At 40.8% G+C, this 17,714-nt stretch overlaps 2 protein-coding genes across 5 annotated transcripts in view; both read right to left on the bottom strand.

The window, feature by feature from the left end:
- LOC144091700 (serine/threonine-protein kinase H1-like) overlaps positions 1 to 6,577 on the bottom strand; it is a 43,166-nt gene extending 36,589 nt beyond the window's left edge. Inside the window, exon 1 of one of the 2 annotated variants that reach the window (XM_077624268.1) lies at positions 6,512 to 6,577. The gene's annotated coding sequence lies outside the window, so the exon portion shown is untranslated. Of the gene's footprint in view, positions 1 to 1,370; positions 1,612 to 6,511 lie in introns of those variants that run through there. The other variant, XM_077624267.1, reaches the window with a different exon arrangement.
- Positions 6,578 to 16,203: 9,626 nt separating this feature from the next.
- Positions 16,204 to 17,714, bottom strand: part of LOC144091795 (cadherin-18) — a 92,740-nt gene continuing 91,229 nt past the window's right edge. For all 3 annotated transcript variants that reach the window (XM_077624436.1, XM_077624437.1, XM_077624435.1), the window contains one exon: positions 16,204 to 16,984. In XM_077624436.1, the coding sequence (XP_077480562.1) occupies positions 16,488 to 16,984 (497 nt within the window). In that variant the 3' untranslated portion in view covers positions 16,204 to 16,487. The remainder of the gene's footprint in view (positions 16,985 to 17,714) is intronic.

Genomic DNA, 17,714 nt, shown 5'->3' with positions numbered 1-17,714 from the left:
TTTATGATAACAGGCTTGTAGTTTTTACGGGACTTTAAAGACAGCTTGCAATTGGACGGATTAGGGGTGATATACAACGTTCGTATCGAAAAATCAGGAGAGGCGGGGTCATACCTGTTCTGCCCATTTTTTAAAGAACATTCGTTCCTTCGACAAATCGGACACTAATTTCCAGTTTTGCGATAATATGGAAGAAAGCGTAATTTTCTTTTAAATACGGGACGATTCCCTATTTGGCAACCCTCGACACCTGTTGTTTTTACACGCAGCTGATATTCAGGTTAAATTAAACATTTGGGTTTTTACCCTCCGGCTGCCATCTGGCTGTGGATGTCGGGGCATTTCCGGGTCACTTCCTGTTTATTTTGGGAATGATGCTGCCTTCACGTGTGTCGGAATTATGCTAAATACCACCTGTCGAGTCGCAGTGTTGGGATTTCTAGTGGGGAACTGGGATTTTATTTTGAAACCCGACAAGGTTCTACTTTTCAAAATGGCGGAGAGCAACAAGGAGGATTTTTTAAAAAAGATTTGTCTATTGTTTTGACTCCTGCGGGTAGTTTTTAAAATTCTTGTAATGCTAATTTGAACTGGAAAACAAACACTGTTTACATATGCTTTTTCTTATTTTAGAAAATGATCTGAAAAGTCTACTAAAACAGTTTTGTCCTCACAACAAACCAAAATAAAGTCCATATTCTTCCACGTTGTTAGAATTATTATGGAATATTCTATATGTGTTGTAAGCATTTTTTTAAATAAGTAGTAAGGCTATAAATCAAGTCATGGGAAGATGGACTTTTTCCTCCACATTCGACTCCTCAAGGACAAAGAAAAAAGAGGACACGGCGTTACGAACACTTCTCCCGGCAGGACCAAATGAGACTGTTATGACGAGACTCCACCAGCAGATTTGAAAATACGGCTTTGCTTACATTATAATACTACTTTGTTTACCTTGTAATGCATTCCTCACACTGTTGTTTTTCTAACCAGCGAGGGTGTTATGGTACTGATTACATAAACAAGTTTTTCGAATGTCGCGATTAAATACAATGATTCAGTTACTGCAATTCAGAATGCACTGTGGACTGAGACGACGTCACAAGGCATCTCCTTCGAAGTTGTAAGCAGCTATGTTGAAAGATGTTTTTCCTTTTTTAATTAAATATTACTAATAATGATTTAAAAGGTTTGGATCATTATTCCAACACACGTATTGTTTTTTTTTTGCCGTTCCAACAAAACCACCGTAACGGGACACCCTATTTACGAGCAAGTGGTAAAGCTCACCATTCCCAGGGCGTGTGAATGCAGCATTTCTTTTGGTTCTCTCAAAAACTCCCAAAAAAAATTGGGGTAAAGCTCACCTTTCCCAGGGCATGTGAAGGCTGCATTTCTTTTGGTTCTCTCAAAAACTCCAAATATTTTTTTCCGTAAAGCTAACCTTTCCCAGGGCGTGTGAAGGCAGCATTTGTTTTGGTGCTCTCAAAAACTCCCCAAAATTTTTTTTCAGTGTTTAGAGTGCGTGGATGAAATCGAACAATATCCCACACGCTTTGGGGGAGAAAAAAAAATGAAGTAGTAAATCCGTGAATGAAACTGGGCGCTTGTGTAACAAGCATTCAAGCGGATATCGCTTCCCACACAGGAGTTTACTTTTCATGTGCAAATGCGGCTCAAGGTCTTTTCTCCGCAATCTCTCGCCGTGCACGTTTGTGTGTGCAGTGCGCCAATGGTATTAACTCCACAAACTGGATGGAGCCACTTCATCGCGTTAAAAAAGGTGCGCTAGGAAAGACTAAAGAACGCCATGAGTATTTTTTTTTTTAATTGTTATACGCAGGGATTCCCTCGATGGAAGCGGGTGATGCTTATTTATGTTTTAGAATTGAAATGTAGGGACAAGAATATGTAAAATGCTATTTTGGAAAGGGCCTGATTGATTTTTTTAAATTTGTTTACATTTTCTTGATGTAAAAAAGGGGGAAAACGTTAAGAATTTCTGTTAATTAAACTGTAGCTAGGATATTTTTTTTAATTTTTTTTAGTCATGGGTGATGGAGGAAGCAGTCTGTTACATTTATTTTCTAAATTTTAGATTATTTTTTTTTAATTGGGGATTTTATGCAATATCTTAGATTGTGCAATATTTTAGAATTTAACTTGCCAGCACGTGACTTTTTATATTATTATATTTATTACTTATGTTTTTATTGGTAAAACGCACTTTGTGTAGTAGCACCACCAATTTCGTTATACGCAGTTATGATGACAATAAAGGCTTTTGATTTGATTGATTTGATTATTTGAGTCATAAATTAACAGCTTTTCTTATGATTGATAGCTCATTAATAGACTTAAATTTTGTCCAAATCCAGTTACATTAAAAAACAAAGGGGAAAAAAAGCAAGCATTCTGGGTTTTATTTTATTTTTCATTTTTTTAAAATAATTTTGCCTGGTCAAAAAAAAGTTAAACCAAATCCTAAATCAGATTTTTTCTGAAAAACATTAAATTCGTTTCAAGAAATGCACGTGTATTGATTTTCTCAAGATTTACGCGGACCAAACTTTATCATGAATACAACTTAGCGAACCCAAAACCCCTTTGCAAAGGTGCTAATCTTAATTATCAACTCCCAAAGATCGACACCAAGCGATCCATCATTTTTTATCCGAGCCGACATTTGCAATATATCTTTTTCACTTTAACTTTTCGCCAGCTATTTTACGGCGTCAACATCTCCGCCCTTGGCAGCCCGCGTTAATTACGGAGTTTATGACTCGTCGTAACGAGATTTGGGAGACGGCCGCTCGTAAATCACTTTTTTTTTTTACGTTTGCTTTTGGGATGTTTCGCCGGTCCAATCAAGGTGTTTGATGGCTTTGAATGGAGCACCTGTTCTCTGAGAATCGTGTTCGCCAGCGAGATGCTCTTATCCAGTGGTAATGAATGCTAATGCTAATGCTAATGATTCAGTGTCAGCCAGTGCCAATACATTTGATGTCATTGACTTTCAGTGGCAGTGAATCTGTTAAATAATCCCGATGTAATTTTCTGTTTTAAAAAAACCCCAACAAATTAATTAATTTTAATCTTCCTCAATTTAAAAAACCCGCATTAAAAGCAAAATTGAAAAAGTGGAGTCTTACCTTATTTTCTTGCATATTGACCGTCTTCGCGTATAAGCCGTACCCTTAAATGTGCCTTAAAATCATTGAACTTTACAATTTCCCTCGTATAAGCCGCCCCCTGATCCACAATTTTCACCTCCATATTCATGGTTTTAATAGGGAGTACAAATGTGTTACTTTGAAGGGGAAAATTTTGATAAAAATCATTATACGTGGTAATTCTGAGATTCTGTTTTAATCGAAAAGATCGTCTGCTGGATTGCACATTCCGAAAGGGTGTTGCCTACAAATTAAAAAAGGAAGCAACAAATGCGGACTGTATGCGAGAAAATATGGTAATGAAATTATGTCTGTACAGTCGAATCCGCAATATCATTTCCGCTCAAATTTGTCGATCAACCAATCGTTTTTGACCGACACGTGACCCTACGTTCATCTCGTTGATTGACAGTCCTCTCGAGAACACGACTTCCATCTTTTCGCCTTGGCGTTCTCATTATAGACCGTGACATTTCCAAAGCGAGAACTTTAGAGTAGCAGGTGTTCAATCGTCATTACCCAAAAAATAACATTTCGCTTATACAAAAGCACTTGACATAATTACCGCCATTTGAGACATCTACATTTTTTTTTCTTTGCAAAATTGGAAGAGAGCGTTAATGGCCGTGCATTAAAAGGCTGCATTGGTGATGATAAGACATATTAGATTAGTCTCAAAAGTTCTGTAAATGGAGCCACAATTTAGTCACATTCACATGCACTCAGGCTGCATCGGCGATAATGACATACAGCGAGCGTCTGGAATTGCGATTACGCGCCTCTCGGACATGCCAAAGTGCTGCAAAGGAGACGGTTCACCTTCGAGGGTATTTTAATGAATTTGATAGCTGAGCCGCAACCCTTTGTCATTTTCTTTGGGAATAAAAAGCAAAAAAAACAGGTTGAATCTGAGGTTGTGACAGCTTATTGATTTGATCTGTTTGTTTCTTGTTGTTATTTGTGCACTTCCCTATTTATTTATGTTGTGACTGCACTACTTCTGTTGTGAGTACTGATGTGGACTACTTATTGATGTCGACTACTTATTGGTGTGGACTACTTATTGGTGTGGACTACTTATTGGTGTGGACTACTTATTGGTGTGGACTACTTATTGGTGTGGACTACTTATTGGTGTGGACTACTTATTGGTGTGGACTACTTGTTGGTGTGGACTACTTGTTGGTGTGGACTACTTGTTGGTGTGGACTACTTGTTGGTGTGGACTACTTGTTGGTGTGGACTACTTGTTGGTGTGGACTACTTGTTGGTGTGGACTACTTGTTGGTGTGGACTACTTGTTGGTGTGGACTACTTGTTGGTGTGGACTACTTGTTGGTGTGGACTACTTGTTGGTGTGGACTACTTGTTGGTGTGGACTACTTGTTGGTGTGGACTACTTGTTGGTGTGGACTGATCTGGACTACTTACTGATCTGGACTACTTACTGATCTTGACTACTTACTTATGTTGACTACTTACTTATGTTGACTACTTACTTATGTTGACTACTTACTTATGTTGACTACTTACTTATGTTGACTACTTACTTATGTTGACTACTTACTTATGTTGACTACTTACTCAGGTTGACTACTTACTCAGGTTGACTACTTACTTATGTTGACTACTTACTTATGTTGACTACTTATTATGTTGAGTACTTATTTATGTTGGATACTTATGATGTTGGATACTTATGATGTTGGATACTTATGATGTTGGATACTTATGATGTTGGATACTTATGATGTTGGATACTTATGATGTTGGATACTTATGATGTTGGATACTTATGATGTTGGATACTTATGATGTTGGATACTTATGATGTTGGATACTTATGATGTTGGATACTTATGATGTTGGATACTTATGATGTTGGATACTTATGATGTTGGATACTTATGATGTTGGATACTTATGATCTTGAGTACTTATGATCTTGAGTACTTATGATCTTGAGTACTTATGATCTTGAGTACTTATGATCTTGAGTACTTATGATCTTGAGTACTTATGATCTTGAGTACTTATGATCTTGAGTACTTATGATCTTGAGTACTTATGATCTTGAGTACTTATGATCTTGAGTACTTATGATCTTGAGTACTTATGATCTTGAGTACTTATGATCTTGAGTACTTATGATCTTGAGTACTTATGATGTTGAGTACTTATTTATGTTATGAGTACTTATGTTGACTACTTACTACTGATTTACTGATATACGTATTTATTGATTATTCATTTGTCTGTTTGTTGTTGTCGTTATTTGTATACTTTAGCTTTAAATATACTAATACATTCAATTCAATTCATTTGTTTCAGGGGTTAAACTGCAGTAAAATACTACAACATAATAATGTTTGGTGGCTAGCCTGTTAGCATATTACACAGAATTATCAGGTTATTTCATAGTACTTCCTGATACTGATGACAATTCCATCACCGATTCAACCGTAGTAGAGCGATTTCCTGCTCAAAACGTTACGCGGGTAACGGTGCTACAACAGCGGACATGCTAGCGCTATCAAAAAAAGGAAGGCCAAATTGTCAAAGCGTCACTACAGAATTATAAATCAACTGTTCTAAAAATCGCTCTCCAAATAAGCTGTACATGTAAATTACCGATCTGAGATTCTGGGGCGATTGAACCGCGCCGCCGTGTTATTTGCACGTTCAACACCGCGCACCGTGTCAATTACCTTTCTCCGTCTAATCAAGCGGGATGTCGGCTTTCAGCGAGGCGATAACCTTCGCCAGGACGCACAAAAGACGTCTCTCTTATCTGCCATGTAATTCGCCCGCCTCAAGCAGCGCGCGCCCAGACGGCCAGTAAAGGAATTTCACGCTAATTCCGAGCAGCGGCGGTGGTCTGCGCGCGTCGGAGTTATTTAACGGCAAGAGAACAAACGAAATGGGACAATGTGACCGCGTGATTTCGCTCCTGGCGAGGATGTCGCCTTTGCATAAAAGTAATCGTTTAGCGGAATCGGAACAAGAAATGACAAAAAAGGACGCCTTCTAATCAGGTGTGCTTGGGAAAATGAAAGGGATCTTGGAAAATACTTTGCAAAAATGGAACACTCTATGACTACTAGTCTTTTTAATGTGACATTGAAATATTGAGGATTAAGCTAACTTGCTAACTGGCTAGCCTGACTTCTCTAAACACAATATTTTAAATTCAGGACAGTTATTTCGATGATCTCGACCCGCTATGACAAAATACGATTCCCATTTTACGTCATTCACTTCAGTTAGCATAGCAATTTCAGCAGTAAACAATAAAACAACATCATTCCCAAAAATGTTCAATTAAGTCCACTTACCGTAAACTCATTGGATTCCATTGACAGCACTGGGGGTCCAATCCATTTTGACTGGGAGGGGCGAACAAACCAACGTTGGTTTGAGTTAAACACTATGAAAAAAAATGTAAAAGAAACTTAAGTACAGAGCTATAACCAGTGTATATTTCTGGTTTTAATCATTTTAAAGTCTAAGAAAAATGAAATCAATGATATTATTTTTAAATAACCAAAGATAGTCACTTGCTCTGTTAAAGGTTGAAGATATTAAATATCTACTTTTGAATTGTTGCCCACTGTCCCAGAAAACAGTTCATATTTACACCAATTGTAATACAATAAAAAACATCAATTATAATAAAAACCAGTCTACTTCTATACAATGTAATTGATATTCCAAAACCCTTTCAATTACGTGTAATTGCATCACTTTAGCTCCAACACAAAGTATTCAAATCACTAAAACGACTAAATAATTACGGTTCATACTATAATTGCAGTACCCCGTGACATACTTAACCCCGATTATACCGTTGACGATACATGTTTTACTCCGGGATTATCCTCGCAAGACGCCATTTTTTTCACAACCCTCACAGCTTAACATCGGCGATCTTTAGCTATAGCAAATTAGCCACGTTGCTTTACATGGACTACACGCTAATCCAGTTTTTCGAGTCTCTTTCATTAGCCTTTGGTTGAATTCCCCGCGCGGCGCCCAGGCTCGGCTGTGCAACCGCACACGGTGCATTAGCATATCGGCCGCACGCGGCGCATTAGCATACCGGCCGCATGAAAATGTAGGTGAAGCTCGAGCTGGCCGGCGTCTTATCACTTTTGCCCCTTTGTACAAAAGGCTAACGCGGAGAGCTTTCACTTGGTTTCGCGCCACCTAGCACGGGCTTAGTTTTTTTTATTTTTTGCTTGCCGGGATCCTCATTTTTAATTGCCTACCGTTGTTAGCGGTTGCGACCCGTAATCTCTGTTGTCAGCTGCTTGAAAAGCATTTTCCTCGTTTTATGAAACGCTTGCAAAGCAACGAGGACGAGATGTTTACGCCGAGACAATGAGCGAGTGTCGGTTTGTTTGGCGCTAACTGGAATACAAGGGGAACGTGCTGGTTGAATGGTTTCTCAATGTCTGTCATGTTTTGACATGTTACTACGCTATATTTAGCGTATGAAACATTTGAGCGACTATACATTGTCTGATTTTGTTCCACGCTAAATGAAGAGCTTTCCTTTGCCTTGACAGCAAATTGTCGGTAATATAGTCAATTAAAAAGAAAAATCAATGCGACGCCAAATGGGCGGCTCCTCTCAATCCCTTTAAATGCAAGGTATTTTTATGTTGCATACATACAGTTAATGGTGGGCAATTTACTGATGTCCAAATAAAGACGTATAACAAAAAATATTTTTAATGAAAAGATGGGAATCTAATCTTTATTTTTGTATGTCGTTTAAGTAGCTATTGAAGAAAGAGATGTCTTGTGATACGCTATGGTCGTGAATGAGTTATAAAAAATTCAAATGTTACCTGCAAACAGTTTGGAATCCATTGACACCTTTGGATGTCCAATTTAAATTGAAGTTAGCAACCAAAAAGCATTTTTTTTGGCAGTGAGTGGCATCCAAATTACATTTTAAATCAGTGACTGTTGATTCTTTAACTAATTGTGAGAAATTGAAAAATGTACATGTCCAATTTGGTACTCGGACGTTTCGTCGAAAGACGTTTGGTCCCCGGATGTTTGGTCGACCGGACGTTTGGTCGACCGGACGTTTGGTAGAACGGGTTCGTGAGTCCCGAGGTTTGAGTCACGAGACTTTCATTAGTTTAACCCTAACCATATTCACTCAATGTTAAATAATAGTCATTAAATCCCTATTCACCCAATGTTAAAATCTATCAATTGCATGCGAACTCGTTCTACCAAACGTCCGTTCGACCAAACGTCCGGTCGACCAAACGTCCGGTCGACCAAACGTCCGGTCGACCAAACGTCCGGTCGACCAAACGTCCGGTCACGTCCAATTTACATTCAAGTCAGAAACTAAAAAGCATTTATTTTGTTTTTGGCTGCCATTCACATTGATTGAAATTACATTTTAAATTATGGATCTCAAATCTGAATCATTTTCTTTGAACTCACTGGTTGCCATTGACAATTATGGATGTCCATTTCATATTAAGTAATGAACCTGAACAAAATCACGTCAGCAACTGCTATTATGATTAGTATTGTAGCGATTGAGTTGCTTTATTATTGCATTTCACTCAATGCACTTAAAAAGCTGCTGCATTCTGACGGTCAAAAGAAACTGCATTTTTATTTTGTCTTCAAAAATACCTCGTCACTATTTCCATTCAGCCCGCGTTTTCTCATCTCCCGCCTCGCCGCCGCGCAAATAACATTTAATAGCGCGGACATAGTGCTCCGTCACGCAGGCCGACTGCATTAATTTCAGCTCATTTGCGCCGGCTCTTCGTGCAAAATGAAGCGCCGCCATTGTTCGGAGGCCCCGCTGATCGCCTCCGAACGAGGACGCCAGGCGTGTTGCGGCGCTCTCCGCTTCGCCGATGTTTATGCGATGCATCTAAAAATAATTCCATCAAAGATTTCAAACTGGAAAATAAAAGTTGTCCACATCAGGTCATCATGAAAAACTCAATCGTCCAGTATTCTGAAATAAAAGTACGCTTTGACCCATGTCATTTTAACCTGAAAATAGTGTCCAATTTTTACCAAAAAGTAATGCAGAATAGAGGTTTTGGATTTTTTTTCCCCCGCATAGAATTGTTTTATTTACAAGCTTACCTCAGTGTTTGTTTGCACAGAATAAACTGCTTTGTATGATAACCCACACACATTCCATGATAAATTATTATTTGAGTAAAAAAACATACCAATATATATATGTAACAAAAGGGTGATGGTTATTGGTCTTGAAGTGTCCTTTATTATTAAATTTTCTTCTTCCAGGCACTTCATAACCCGATGCTAAAATGTAACATGACTGTAAACAAACCACAAATAAAAGCTAGAAAGTACATTTAACATCCAAAAGTTATTTAGTGTGCATTCACAAGAAAATGAATCAATTTTTCCAGGAAGATATATTATGATCATCACCGTGCCTATTGTGTGCCTGTGTTAACACTAAAAAAGATGATCAAGATCGATGCTGTTAAAAACACGAAGCCATATGAAGTCCAAGCAAATACGGTGATTTTTTACAGTGCGACGCTACATTTTTTATAGTGGGGCGCAAATTAGCACGCTAACGCTAGTTTGAACTTCGCGAACGTTTCGGTGTATTTTGTCGGATTTGGAAGGAAAATAAGCATTTTACACGGGGGACAACGTTAATAAAACCAAAATATGAAATACAGTTCACCGAGTTATTAGCAATTGGCTCTTAAAGAGTAGCACGAACAAACATTCATCGATGTATGACAGGTGCGTAGTTAATTGTAACCGGTGAAAATTCCTTTACTCACAGATTGATGGACAGTAGAAAATATCATCTTTACTCAGTGGTTGACCTTTGACGGCGCTGGACGTCCAATGGTTTTGTCCTTTTGCCTGATAAGGTCGAATGAACGAAAGTCCACACAGCAAACAAATCAGGGAAGCAAGCGCAAACCAGAAAAGACGTATTTAGAAACCATCGCGGTGATTATAAAAACCAACAGCATCAAAATAAGAACAGAAATAATTATGTAAACTTACATGTGGAATGAAGAAACCCCGGAGTGAAGAAAAAATAAAGAAAATCATCAACACGTACTGTAAGAACTTCGAAAATGGAACCAAAACAAAGTGATGAGTAACGAGCGACAGCTGGGGAGTCGCTGAGGAAGCTGATTGGCTGGCGCGAAAGGAGGCGGGGCCTATTCAGGAAGGAAAATACTATGACCAAAACAAAATCATAACACAAGCAATATTGGCGTGAAAAACTATCCAATTCACTAGAAAACATTTCACATTTTTTCCCATTCTTTAACAATTATGTCTTAACAAAAAAAAAATCACCCGTGTCAAACCTAGGGCACAGGGGCCAAATCTGGGCCACCATGTCATTCTGTGTGGCCTGAAAAAGCAACAATGTTTTTCCCTACAATTAAGTCAGGAATTTGATCTAGCTTAATTTTAACAATGAAATAAAACAAATAGAGCAAAATAATTATAATTAAAAAAAGATACAATCCTCAAAATAGCTTCAGGTTTGTCTTCCTCCTAGGAAAAAAATCAGTGTTACAATACGATGAACTCATTTCACATTATAATCTCGAACCCAATTCCGGTATGTTCCCTCCATTTCCGATTCCCCGACACGAAACAACCTAAAACGGATAAAAAAAGACAAGAAACACCTCCTTAAATAACACGGAGGAGGTGATAGATTCCTCCATTCGGATAAACAACCCGCACCCGAACGCAACACCTGCGCCTTCCCGGCTTCCCTCAAAATACCGGATGATAAACAGCAAACCCCCACGCGACGACTTCATTAGCGACTCCGAGCGTCCGCCGCCGAGCGAGGCCGGCCTCCCGTGAGCCTTTCAAACACGCGGCGCGACTAATTGAGGCGGAAAAGGATTTGGGGAGATGAAAAAAAAAACATCTCCCAAAGCGTGCGGGCCACCGCATTCATCGGAAGCCTTCGCGTGGCGAAGAAAAGACGCTTCGCCAGCCCGCTTCAGACTCTTAATGCACTTGATCCACCTTTCGGAGGCAAATAGATCAGCGGGACGCAAACAGATCTGTGCTGAAAAGGTGCAGATAATATTTTCAGAGGGTCGCTTCCATTTCTATTCAGCGAACCTCCACGTAGAAATTGAGTAAGCGTTCAATACGACGTTTTAATCACGTACAATAGAAGCCTAAGAAATCAAAATCTCCGAGGCGTTGACAATGTGAGAAGAATGCAGAGTACCCGAAGAAAACCCACCTGCGAACGCCAAACGAGGGTTGAACCCTGGGTCCCAGGAGTGTGAGGCGGACATGACAACCACTCTTCCAACGGGGTGCCTTATAGGAAAACAGTGGTAGCAAAATATGACAAAGAAGCAAAAGTTGATAGACGCAACTATCAGAAAAAGCAAGGTTGAAAAATAACGTTTTTATACTCCAACTCATCGCATGATAAACACAACGAGTCTATTGGTTTTCTATTGAGTCATACGCCCGCTGCTGGATCCTGTCTTCCCGTAACATTGTTTTTCAAAAAACCTAATCCACTACCGTATTTTCTCGCATATTAACCACCCCGCTGCACCCTAAAAATCGTTGAATTTTACAATTTCTCGCGTATAAGTCGCCCCCTGATTTACAATTTTCACCTCCATGTTCATGGTTTTAATTGGGAGTACAAATGTGTTACTTTGAAGGGAAAATCTTGAGAAAAATCATCGCACATGATATTTCTGAGATACTGTATGAATCAAAAGCACATTATTAGGATCAATATCATAAGAAAGTTAATAATTCATCCACTAATGGTTGTTTTCTTACTGCAAAACAGAAAATAACCAACAAATAGTAAATGTTAATTTTCTGGAATCTACTGGTGAAAAAGAGCATAGCAACACTCAGTCTTGTGCGCATATAAGCCGTACCCTTGATTCAGTCATCATTTTTTTTAGATACAAATACAGCTTATATGCAAGAAAATACGGTATGTTACATCATGTTTTGGGGGGTCCAAATTCAATACTTATGGTAGGGTGCAAGTCTTATTTAATGATTTAGATATTTAATTCTACTATTTAATTATACTGTAAAAATCCATCACAGTTCGGATTTTAAATTGTCTTACCTGTTTTTGATGCATTATCTACCCTAAAATCCCCCAGAAAAGACATGTTAATTTAAATAAAATCTAGAGTCTTACCGCGATGAGCTCCATAAAAATGGCTGCCCATGTTTTCCCGCTGTGGTGACTGTGACGCTACCAAAATCCAGTGAAACGGTGATGCAAAGAACACAACATGAAGCTCACGGCTAGTCGACATGACGTACGGGGGTGCGGAACAGCGGACATTTTGTCCTCGATGTGCTGCGGGGAAAAAATTGGCAGCAGTTGAATACGTTTAGATGCTCGCGGTTTGAACACCTAAGAAACGGTGACCATGACAAAAAATGTAAATGACAGCTACCTACACTGCCGACTCTCCCACTTCGAATATATTAGACATCTAGCACTGTCAAAAGCTGACAAAGTCTTGATAAGATTAGTTAATCGAGTGAGCATGCAAAAATGTAGCACTAAAAGAATAATGTAGCAGGGTATTGGGAGCCCCCCAAAAATGGATAATTTATGTATATTATATTTGGGAGAGGGCGTGAGGAATGTTAATATTATATTAAATTTCTGTTGGTTTTCTGGCCGGTTTGGAGCCGTTTTAGCAGGTCAAAGTTAAGCCCATTCTCGCTGAATGGGCCTCTTGTGCCCACCGCAGCTGTCTAGAAATGGCGTCCCGCCAGGCGTGGGCCGCTCTTCCATATTCATATCCGGAGTCGACGGCCAAATTCGAGAGGGGGGGGGTGGTAGGGTTCGTCCCGCATCGTTTGGAGAAAACGTACAAGCGAGGTTATAATCAGTTTAGGAGGGAATTAGCTGGGCCGGCCCGGCTAATAAAACACAAGTGTTTGTTTGCGGGTTGGCCAAAGAAGATCCCCTCGGAGACCCGGTCGTCAGCTGACGTGAATTGATTTTGAAAGTAAAGCTGAATTAGTTCTGGAAACAAAATGTGATAACGGCATGAAATGATGTCATTTGAAATCGCCCTATTTGTGCTGAAAGCCCCCAAACATAAATCTGTGGCAAAAGGAAACTTTTGAATGATTCCATGTATTTAACAGATGGCTAGGCTTTCATTTTTTGAGCCAAAAAATTAAACAAACCAAACAAAAAACTTTAACTGAGCTAGACGCCGATCCATTTTGATTGGTAGGGACAAAAAATGCATTGATTTACATCTGGCCTAATTATACATTCTCCGAGAAATGGATTTAGTTCCCCGACAGCAACAAACACGGACAACGGAAGCCCAGTCACGTCCTCCCCGGAGACTTCCCGTCTCGGAATAATGCGGCCCCCTCGTGAGACCACCACCAGTCAGCCACATAAATATACATAATGAGCCAGAAGCAAAAAAAAAAGAAAGTAAAAAGTCGGGCAGTCTTACCTTAGCTAGTCTGGGTTTCCTGTCATAAGTTCCACAGGTCGGAAAACGAGGCTCCGGGGGTCTTTTAGTCGCCGAGGAAGGAGGTCTTACATCAAAGCCGGGATTCCGGAGTCAAGACGACGCCCTCGGATAACCCGAAGGAAGATGGAGGTCACGGGGGGTTGAAATCCACTAAAAAAAATAGCACCTGAGGCTACGCTCATTTCTATTCACGTAGCGTGAACAGACCATTTTTTGGTGAAATCCCACCTGGGCGAATTCCAACGTGGGTAAAAATCCGCTTTCGGGCTGACCTGGCTGCCGTGTGTCCCTTAAGTTAGCATCAAATCCTGAAAATTGACCTTAAAATAATATGATTACCATAACTGAACAATTTCAACAAACCTTTAAAAATGGCATTCGAAAACAGGGGCCAAAATGGCGGCCCGGGGTCCAGATCGGGTGTGTAAATCATCGCGACGTGGCCTGGGAGAAAAAATATTTTGATACTTGTATTCCAAAGCGACCATTTGTTTCCGATTCGGGCGAGGATTGTCGATTTTTGAAAACGGGAAGCGAAACCAATGACATCAAGGCGTTTCTGGCGTGTTTCTATCTTCGCCGAGTGTTGCGATGGCCAAGTAGTCCCACCTGTGTCGCGCTTGATCAATGTCGTCTTGTCGTGATTGTCCGCGTCGCTGCTGGTGAGCAATAATAAATAATTAATTGTTAATTGGCTCGTCGGGAACTTGTCTAGGAAATGAAGTTGGCATTGCTTTCATTTCGAAACTGACAAAGTCATGAAAAGTTTCTTCCGAATAGTTCGTCTGGATTTTTGTGACAATATTTGATTGTACAAAAGTATGGATACACACTATCTTATAAAAATCCTGAATCTCAGTCCTTAAAAAGCGAATTCCTCAAATCTTCTAAGGCAGCTTCATTTTTATCCCGCCTGAAACGGAGAAACAGAAGCCCTGATGAAAACCCATCAAAGTGTCGGGAAAAATATGTTTTTTCCTTGTAACTATTGACCTGTTTACCTTTTTCGCTGGCGGTTTGTTTGCTGCCGAGCGGGACGACTCATTTTTCAGAAGTGCTTCACCCGAATAACCACCCAAAAAATCCTGTTCACATATTTTTGGGCTAAATCACAAGTGTCAGTTTCTCCAAACAGCCGAGGCAATGAGGCCCATTGCGTAGTAAACAACATCCTTCAAGCTGCTAACACCTGCAGCCCCCACACAAAGCAGGATTCAAACCCGAATTGGAAAGCTACGGTGCCCGAAAAGTGTTGGGCCGAGGGCAGAGTCCAAAAGACAAAAGCACAAATGCTAATTTCCACAAGGCGAACCCCGAATTGCCCAGATCATGAACGCAAATTGCCACAAGATGAACGCAATTAGCCGTAATATGTACACAAAGAGGCGCCACATGAACGCAAAAAGCTGCAACATTACTTTGCAACTGTACTGTCTAACTTATAACTATGCCTTTTCTTGCTACTGTCACAATGACATTTCCCGAATACGGGATGAATAAAGTTATCCAATCCAATCCAATGAACGCAAATAGCCACAAAATGAATGTAAATCACCGCAACATGAAGGTAAATAGCCACAAGATGAACGGAAATAACCATAATATGTACCCAAAACGCAAATAACCGTAATATGTACGCAAATAGGCGCAACATGAACGCAAATAGCCGCAAGATGAACGCAAATCACTGCCACATGAACGCAAAAAGATGCAACATGAACGCAAAAGCCGCAACATGAACGCAAAAGCCGCAACATGAACGCAAAAGCCGCAACATGAACGCAAATAGCCAACTACTTCTGCTGGCAAAGTACCAAAATAGTCCAAATGTTGATATTCATCAGTCCATAGTTCCACAAAAACTCAAAATTATGGTTGAGGTTAGATTTTACTTCCATTTTTTAAAGCGGAAACATCTGGAAAAGCATCCTTGTAATTCAGGGATTGTCATTTTTGAACAATAAGCGAAACCCACCAATTGAAAAATCTGCCAATGAGTTGGAGAAAATAATTTGTTCTTCCACTCATTCTCCAGATTAGATGTCCAATCCAATTTGAAGTGGGAGGGCTGGCAGCAAAAGAATAAGGTCAATGTCTAAAATAACTTTAACTCCATGACGACAAAACAACAACATTTCAGAATCAGTACTTTTGTCAACCAGACTAAAAACAAAACGGGTCAAATTGGACTAAAAACCAAGTGCTAGAATTATGGATTTGTATTATTTTAAAAAATGAACTCCACCTTGCGTATTTCAGAGTAAGCACCTTCTTCCAAATCCTCATCTCGAAGCCTTTGATCGGTCGCCACGAGGACGCTTAGCCCGCCAGCCGTCCGCTTGGCCAGCCTTTAGCGCCCCGCGGGGCGTCGTTACATCCGTCCATCGCAATATTCCCGCCGTAAACCTACGCCGCCTGTAATAAAACGCCTCCTTAATTAACTCGTACTCGTCGGAGACCCGGCGGGACCGTCAAGAAATCAAACCCGTGCCCTCTGACGTCATATCCACCCACGTGGAAATCGCAATTTTATTAAGCGATAAAAAATATACACAAGGAAAATATCCCTTTCATTTTTCCCCATAGCCTCGTTCTTCCCGCTTAAAATCTCATCTTCGTCGTCGTTCCGCGCCGGGACCCCCAAAGAAAAAAATCTTTAAACTCTTTAGTTCCGAAGGTAAAAAGCGCCGGGCGGCGGCAATGGCGGCGGTGGCGGCGGATCCGTTACTTGTTTTGGTGGAGGTGGGTGGAGCCAAAAGGTTTTTCCCGCCCCGCCGGGTTAAGTCTCAGCGTAGATTTCCGCCAGTCTCCGGAACTGGGGTCCCCAGTCGTCCAGGTAGGGGGAGTCCGTGGGCGCTCCCGTCCCCGGGGAGTCCAAGGGACTGACGGACCCCGCCGGCGACCCCTGACCTTCGTAGGCGTAGGTCTGCAGCGAGTCGTACGGCGGCCCGCCGGTGTCCGCGTCGGCCTCCAGCAGTCTCCGGTGGATGAACTCGCGCACATCCGTGTCGGCCGCCGCCGCCATAGGCGGAGGCGGAGGCGAGGGGCTCCGCCGACCCCCGCGGGGCCGGCCGGCTTCGGGCCGCACGTCCCGCCGGAACTTGAGCTCCTCTGCGGCGGCCGGGTTGCGAAGGGCGATGATGTCGAAGGCCTCCGTGTCTTCTTCGCCGCCTCCCTCGTCGTCGTAGGTCACCACGTTCTCGCGGACGTCCTCCTCGGAGATGATCAGAGGCTCCTTCTTGCTCCGCCTCAGGGTGACGAAGAGGACCACGATGGCTGCCGGTTGGGGGAAGATTGCAACAACAACAAAATCAGCGCCCTCGCGTTCAGCTTTCATTAAACGTTAGCATAAAGCTAACATATTTTGCATAACTCTTTATGGGTAATGTGTAACAGTGGTGCTATTTCATGTTATACTTTCTGTAGAGTTTTTATTAGATGTTAGCATAAAGCTAACATATTTTGGATAACATTTTTTGGGTACTCTGTAACTGATGCTATCTCTTGTTAGCCTTTCTATAGAACTTTCATTAGATGTTAGCATAAAGCTAACATATTTTGGGTAACACTTTTTGGGTAATGCGTAACAGTGATGCTATCTCATGTTAGCCTTTCTATAGAACTTTAAATAGATGTTAGCGTAAAGCTAACATATTTTGGATAACACTTTTTGGGTAATGTGTAACAGTGATGCTATCTCATGTTAGCCTTACTATAGAGTTTTTATTAGAAGTTAGTGTTAAGCTAATATAGTTTGAATAGCGCTTTTTCGGTCATGTGTATTATTGCTGCTATCTGAAGGAATAATAGTTTAAAGCTTAAGGTATTTCATTACATATTGCTACATTCTGTGTGTGAGATTGTAAAGTGCTGAGCGTATGAACAAGGCAGAATGTTGAGTGGGGGCAAAGGTGAGAGCACAGGATGTGGGGGTAGGACTCAATAGATTGCAGATGTGTGGGGGGTTGAACTGTTTGCAGGTACCAGTTGCTGGAAGCGGAAAAGT

This window comes from Stigmatopora argus, chromosome 17 (genome assembly GCF_051989625.1).
Source record: "Stigmatopora argus isolate UIUO_Sarg chromosome 17, RoL_Sarg_1.0, whole genome shotgun sequence".
Classification (NCBI taxonomy): domain Eukaryota; kingdom Metazoa; phylum Chordata; class Actinopteri; order Syngnathiformes; family Syngnathidae; genus Stigmatopora; species Stigmatopora argus.
This window is presented reverse-complemented; position numbering and strand designations above follow the sequence as displayed.